Below are 8,325 nucleotides of genomic sequence, written 5' to 3'. Positions count from 1 at the left end.
TATTTTGTAATCATAACAATTTTGTATGTTTCTTATGTAATCATAACAACATACACTAAAATTACTTGGTAGTTTAATTATTTAATTTTTATTACTATATGTTAGTAATAATCAGATTCTAAACTAAATTTTCTGAAGATAATCTAATTTATTGATTTAATATTTTTTATTAGGCTATTTAAATCTTTTGAGTTAGTCGGTTTGTTAATATTTTCTATAAATGACGGATTATTACCAAAAACCATTATGAAAAATTAATAATATTCCAAAATCAACGTATACATGTAAGATTACATTTCACCCGTGAAATATGTGAACGTGGTAAAGAAAATATTTATAAACTGTTACAATTTATGGTAATATATATTTTTGTGTGCTTTAAAAATAAAATTTATATTTATGATTTATCGAGTAACTATAACAATTTTGCATAATCTAATAATCACTCATTTCAAATAAATTATGATTTTTTGGGTACTAAATTTATTTATAATGATAAGGGTTATTGTTTCATTCCTTTCAATTAGAACGTATATTCCTATTCAGTTATCAATATTTCCATTTTTCAATGAATAATCACACAAAATGTTGAGATTAATTAGTTTACATACTTAGATATATATATAAATAATCATACATCATGATATCCCCTAATTTGTTGTCATTTTTATATTTATTTATGAATATATATAATCTATATTTATTTGGAATTAAGTTTCTTTTAATGAATTGAAGATAATTCAGGGTAATATACTTATTTTTATAATCAATTATAATAACTATTGAAACTTGTTATTTCAATTATTATGGTAATAATACTAACTTAAAAAATAACATTTCATTTTTATATGATTATGTTAATAAGTTATATGTTTTTTTATTAACTTTATATTAATTGATATGTTTTTATAGCATTTTTAGAATATTTTACTTATATTGATTTTAAGAAATCAATATAATTTTGACTTGTATATTTGTAAGTAAATTTTAGTGAAATTTTAATTTAAAATAGTATGTAATTATTTAATTAGTTTTTATATGTGATATTTTAATTTGTGTGAGAAATAATAGCATATCTAACTATTATTCAGTTAATTATTTTTTGAAAAATATATAATGGCATGTTAATGTAATTAAGTAGAAAATTTAAAGTTATTTTGCTAAAAAGTGTACCGAGTTCTCTGGCGGCGACACATCAGTTTTATCAAAAGAGTGTTTCTCTATTAATATATAGGGGATATAAAAGAGACCCTTGGACTTTAGTTTCTTTAGGGCATCTCCACTGAGCATTTCTCTCACAGTTACTCTTATGAATGGGGCCCAAAAATAAAATAAAAATTCATTATTTGGTCCAGTAAGAAGATAATTTTTTTTCTGTTGCTTGTGGAAGTAACGATTCTCAACAAATATCAACATGTATCGACTTTTGAGTGATTACTATTAATTGTGATTAAAATAATTTTTTATTCAAAAAAGAAATGTTGAGAGCGGTGCTGGGGTGGTGATAGTCTTATAATTTACTTTTTACTTTTTTCTGCATTAATATCTAACCATATGCAATTCATTTTAAGAAAACACAAACATATAATACATTTCAAACAATTTATTATAACTTTTTTTAAGAACTTAGGTTTTGATATGTAGACATGTATCCACCAAGTCACCAACTTCCAACCCGAGATTAACCACTTTGGTGACTACCAAATAAATAAACAGTACTTCAACATATGTTTTTATTTTATTTTTCAATTGTTAACGACTTAATGTGTTACCACTTATATAGATTTCCACTTCTAGTTTTACCAGTATTTTTACTCCTACGAACCGCATTCTGTTTTTTACTCCTATGAACCGCATTCTAATTTTTATAATCGGTATATAAATGTTACCACGACCACGATGTTTAAAGTTAAAACGTTTGTGCTTAGTCCAAATCTTGATTGCATATTAAAACATCACACATCTGTAATAAACCTTATCCATAGAAAACACTAATATAGTAATGTAAATGTTTATCTGAATAAGTACTTTAGTTATCAATCAATTATTATCCAAATCTACGACATTTTTGTGTGGATATAATAGTGCTATTTTAGTTAATGTCATAGTCATCCTTAGTGGACGTTTCTTTGTATTGTCTATAAATATATAAGGTTATAGTAAGTATGTGCATATCCAGATATATAGTCATATATTTGAATTTCGCAGTAGTCTTGCCTTATAAGTCGCAATATATGGGTCTCCACCTAGTGACGAGTTGGTGCAAGTTGCATTTATATCAGTTTTATAATCATTATTGTTTGACGTATATATTAACTAATTGAGATTAGGTATATTCGTTGATTTATAGTGGATAAGACTTGAGAAAAGCATGAGACAACTAGTTGGATATTAAGCTAAAAATGTCTGAGGTTTATTTTCTTAAATTTTAAAACTCCTGTCTAGGATTAGGATAATATAAACAATCTCACTTAATTCGTGAAGATGTCAACATACAGACATTTTTTCTTGACCGCACTTTTTGAATTTTTTTTTCGTCTACTAACAACCCTGTTGATCTCTAAAAACCCGGCAAAAGAGAAATATCAGTTACAGTATATAGTATTAGCTAATTTCTACCATCTATGATCTATCTATCAATAACATAGTGTATGTCTATAACAATCATATGATTAGACATACACATACTGATTTATTTATAAAAACACAATAACATTCTAAATTTCTAATGTGAAAACATATCTTGTGATTGGAACAATGCGAGAAAAGAATTGGTTGGAAAGATGCGCCAGATCATATTTGCTACCACACTCAATAATTAAAGATATACTGTAAATCAAAGTCTTCGCATTGACCGTACGTTGCAATCCATTTCTACGTTTTTTTTGGGGTCTAATGTTACTTGCCATCTCCATCATAAAAAACAATAAAATGTCAGTTACATACATTACAATTTATTTTGGCAACTACTTTGACTGCTATATTACTTTTCGTAAACGATTAAAAATCGAAAGGTGATTGTTGTATACATAATGAGCTTTACAATTAACAGAGAAAGGTCCATCTCACGTAACAAAGATTTCATGTAGCCAATCCAAATAACCTAAGTACCTAACTAATAATGCTACATATAAGACTCATGAGATATCGATTCATAATCTAATGTATACGTATAAGCTAATTTACGTACGTGTTTGTGTTTGCTTCACGTAATCACATGTCAAATGCCTTTAGGCCCTTGGATCAAGTAGATTCTTTTTTTTTTTTTTTGTTATCAGAAGAGGTAAAAGCTAAAAAAATCATTAGATTTTATTCACATTGGCATTAACATTTTTTTGTTTTTGTCGTCAAGCATTAACATTTAATTTATTCACTAACTTGGTTAGATTACATCGTAAGGATTCACCGGAGACACGGCGTCGCATGTGTCCATGTGTTTTGTCTGTACCTTTCCCGGGAAATTCGTACGGAGATTCACCGCTTTTTCACTTTCGTTTGCTTTTATATATACTAATCTAAATCATAGTAGTAGCAAATTATGTATTCCCTATTGGATGAATCAACTATTTCAACTAAAAAAGTTTATTACTAATAAAATACCTTAACGTGTATATGGCTTATTTAGAGATTGTGGTTGATAATCTCTTTTGGAATTGTGATTTTGCACGAATAACACATACTCCTTTTCTCTTTAACAACAAACATCTTTATTTTCTGGGACCATTTTGATTTTTGACCTAAATGTATTTTCTCTTTTCTCTCTATCCTTGATGACCATCTCTGATCTCACGCTCTTTCTCTTTTCCATTTTATATACAAAGGTCAGGACGAGTTCGTTCGTTCGTGGCGTGATTGAAGGTCTTATGTTGGGTTGCGACATTCATTGCGGAATGAGCAATAACAATTTGATATATTCAAGAAATTTCACTTGTTAATTTCCTTAAAACTTGCTAAATTCTTTTTCTCATAATTAATATCAAAAACATATTTACAATACTACAGATGATTTATGTTATTACTGAAAAGATGATTCCAAAGAGATATGGATCGAGTACTATGGGCTTGACTGGTTCAAACGCAGCGTTTGCGGTTGCGAAAGATTGTGGAAGCGGACAATTGCGGTTTCAAATGTTATTAAGCGTTTTGAGTGACTGGTTTAGCGTTTTAAAATAGGTGCGTTTGCGGGAGTTTTACGACTGGTTGACCAACGGTTGCAATAGCGATTAAAACATAATATATGTAATATATAATTATATAAATATTTTAAAACACCAAAAACTTTCTTAAACTTGATTTATAATTAAAAATCATTAAAAAATACTAAAATAATTATTCAAAAAAAAAATTCATATTGAAACACTTATTACTTTATACATTTGGCTTTTCATCTAAAATTTAATCAAGTAATGTGATAAATGACAAAGCATATGCTTTAGATTATAGATCTTCTCTGCTAAATCTCACAAACTCAATAAGTTCCTCATATTGAATTACAAGGCCAAAATAAATTAATTATGCAAGAGTTGGGAAGAGTCATTAGTGTTTTGTTTTAATATTTTCACAAATAATATTATTTTCTCAAACTTTTGATGTATTGTCATATTTATTTAGTTTTTTTTTTGAATTTATGTGCAGTGTGCCAATAGTTTTACATCATATTTTTTGGATTTTTGTTAATTGGAATATTATTTTATTGTAATTGTTTATTTTCTAAGCTCTTCAATAATATTTGTACCTCATTTTTCTCATCTTTAATGGGTACTATAGTTAGGTTGAACATATAAGAAATTTTTTTTAGTATTTTTAATTTGTTTTTTGTTTTTAAAAAAAAAAATTCCAACCGCAATCGTCCGCAACCGCAAACGCGGAAAACAGCTTTTGGGAGCTTCAAAAAAATGTTATTCACTGGTTGTCCTCAACATATAATAGTATATAATATCTGTATATACAAAAATTGAAACATTTAGAGCTTTGTCTAAAGCCTGTCGATTTGTTTTCCTTCTTTAGTTTTGGCTGAATATCACACATTTTTTTTTTTTTTTTTTCATTTTCTCCATTACTTTGAAGTTTGAAAGCTAGTTTATGGACTTTTACAAGTCTTCGACAATTATTTCAACGTTACAAGAAGATTCGGACATTATTACGTACCAACCACAGCTATCTAATCTAGTGGACACTAGTATATATTACGTAAAATGAAAATAATAACTAACGTCTAACAATGCCTTTCCCCAATCATTAACTTAACTTTGCTAGTGATTAATTTTGTGGTCCTTTATTTATAGAAAAGTTCATAAAAATCTGATCCAAATCCAATTTCACCGTCCCTCATCGGCATATTATCTTCGAGTCATTTTCACGTCTTTAGCATTTTGTTTTCAAACTCATTCATCATCATCATCATCATCATCATCACAATTACTATTGATATGCATAATACAACAAATGCATTGATGTCGGGAATCTTTTTTAAATAAACATTCAGTTTTAATAAAATCTTCTGTTTTAGCAAACACTTGTCTTAGGAATTCACTTCATATGTGTGGTGGTAAGTTGAAGGGAGATATCCTTACTGGAGTAAAGAATTCATGGGCCTTAGTTTAAAAACCCAATACAGGCGCATAAACAGCGACGACCAAAATAGGTTGTATGTAGGATCCTCCTCTTAAACTGAGTATTGTGTTTGTGTCCATCAAGATAGATCATTCCAAATTTTGTTTACACCTCAAAAACATTGATATAGGCTTTTTCATATATCCTACAAGATCCATTAAAAAGGATTACGAACCTCATCTGGGTATCTAATTGATTTTGCATCAGAATGTGCCAAATGGAATATGATCCATTCCTAATTAACTTAATTTAATTTTATGAACAAGATTAAAAAGAAAAAAAAAACTAATTCTTCCTTACAAAAATCTAAACACACGTAGCATAACTAACCGATACTATAATGTTTTCTTGGCATTAAGCGATTATATATATAAATTTTTGTTTTTTACAACGGACCAAATACTGTATTTATCAGTAACAATTATCCTTTTCGTATTCTACTGCTTATAATAATTTACACCGTCGACGATACTGCAAAAATAGTCGTCTCATCACCAACTTTCTTAAACCATACTCTACGTTCTAAAAGAAAAGTACTGACTAAATTAATACTAGGATCTGATCTTAAACCATAATTTACGTAGCTGAAACTCGTGATTGAGATCTGATCTGTCTATTGAACCGTTGGATGAACTCTTCGACTCGTTTGTTCAACTCCTCGTTCGACATATTTGAAAACTCTTCGGATTCTTCTTCAACATTCTCCCACTTCTCCGGAACAACCATCCATGTCGAGCTATCGGACTTCCTTCGACCATAACTCTTACGTTTTGTCTCTATACCTTCACTGAGCCTCTTTCTCCGTGGCTTATCTGATTTACTTCTCCCGTACAATTTAGCGTTCATATGATTTCTTGCGTTGGAAACTTCTACGCTAACAACAGTTTCATCAGTAACATGTTTATATTTCTCGATAGCGACATCGTCTCTAGGTTTCTCCTCGTTCACCACTCGTAGTATTTTCTCGGGAGGAGAAACGTAAACGATCTCTTTCACCATCGGTGGTTCTTCTTCTTCTTCTTGTTCTTTATGGTTCTTGGTTTCCACATCTGTAGGGTTTTTGATTTCTCCATCTCTAGTATTTTCTCGGTATGTCAAGACAGGAATAGGAGAGTAGTTATCTGCACGGCTTCTCATCATTGTGGTTGCGGCGGTGTATTGACTGTAAACGTCGTGGCTCTCTTTATCAGAGAAGGCGCCATAATCTGCGGCGATTATGAGGATGAGAGTGTTGGAGATGAAGAACAAGACCTTCGTGTCTTTGAAGATAGACGATGGGGATACTTCGAAAACGTAAAAGATCATAATGTAAGTGAAGATCGACAAGAAGATAAAAAGCACCGAAGAAGAGTAACAACGCCGTTTCTTTGGCTTGTAAGGCTCAAACTTAGGGTTCTCGATCATGTAAGAGGGCATCTCTTTCATTTTTCACTTGTCAAGAGAGGAAACGAGAGTTTAGTAATGAAGAGTTGTGTAATTGTGTTGATCTTTTGAGGTGTAGAGGAAGCCCCTTTATATAGAGGTTCATGGATATAAATCATTGAGTTAACGAAATTTCCAAATTACCCTTGAAATAAATATTATTGTATTGATAAAGTTTTGACACGGTTCAAGATTTGTCGCGTCATAGTGATTTACGTGGAAACTAAAGAGCACTCATATTTGAAACATCCTGGTAGGTGCCCGGCAATTCATATTTAGTAATTAATATAGGATACAAATCTTGTCTACTTGAAGAATTACACTGTATAAAAATGTTTTGCTAAGATACAAAAACTTAATTAATTCGGGAAACATAGTTTGTCAAGGCATCGATCACGCTCGAGCATTGGTACAGCAGAGTTTCGACACGTCATCATTAGCCAACAACACAATAATCGGATATGTTCTCGGTTTTATCTCTCTTTTATATATAAAAAGAAATAATTATTGACCTCAAATTAGTTCATTACATTTTGTGAAGTTAGTTAGACGAAGAGCAGTATTATTCTATAACTCATGATATGGCTTTCAAAAAAAAAAAACAAAACCATATTTGGCATTCAAATCTAAATTTTGTGAAACAGATATATGAATTAAGTCATTAACTCGAGTTTTGGGGTAAATAATTTAATGTCTTACGTCGTCATATAGTTTTATTAATAGATATCGTGATAGATCTATTCTTCTTCCACGTAAACGTAGAAGTGGGTTGTTTTAATTGCATCATCTCATGATTCACTATCACTTTACGAATAAATATATTGAAATCTGGTTCAATGGGATTTTATCATACCTTTCGATGCGTTTATACTTTATATACAGTATAGTGTATACCCTATGGCCTATGATATGTTTTTACTAATTTTGATAAAAGATAAATTATCTTCTAAACATTAACCAACTTACATATATGTACCCTATAAAAATTGAAATTTATTTAGAAATTTTTATTTGCCTATTTGGTCATGAACAAAAATTTATGAGAAAATAAATAAAATTTGTTTACTACATTTACTATACTACTTCCTATATGTTGTCTAAATTCCACCTTAGCCCTTTTAGCATTATATGGTAATCCAATATCTTTGACTTTTCTTTTACGAACATTGAGATTTTTTTCTCACTCTAACCAACTTTTACTCAGTAGACTTTTCCAATAGTTCTTAACTAAAATATGAAAAAGAAACATAATAAATGTGCAATATTAGTTACCATGTTCCAGTAGCACCA

General features: G+C 29.6%; 1 protein-coding gene across 1 annotated transcript; it reads right to left on the bottom strand.

Annotated features, from left to right (window-relative positions):
* On the bottom strand, nt 5,947-7,081 carry LOC104757363. The gene has a single exon (XM_010480097.1). It carries the CDS (start codon nt 7,036-7,038, stop codon nt 6,190-6,192), a length of 849 nt encoding a protein of 282 aa, XP_010478399.1. The 5' UTR covers nt 7,039-7,081; the 3' UTR covers nt 5,947-6,189.

This window comes from Camelina sativa, chromosome 17 (assembly GCF_000633955.1).
Source record: "Camelina sativa cultivar DH55 chromosome 17, Cs, whole genome shotgun sequence".
NCBI classification, from domain to species: Eukaryota; Viridiplantae; Streptophyta; class Magnoliopsida; order Brassicales; family Brassicaceae; genus Camelina; species Camelina sativa.
Note: the sequence above shows the minus strand (reverse complement) of the source record. Positions and strands in the feature narration are given on the sequence as shown.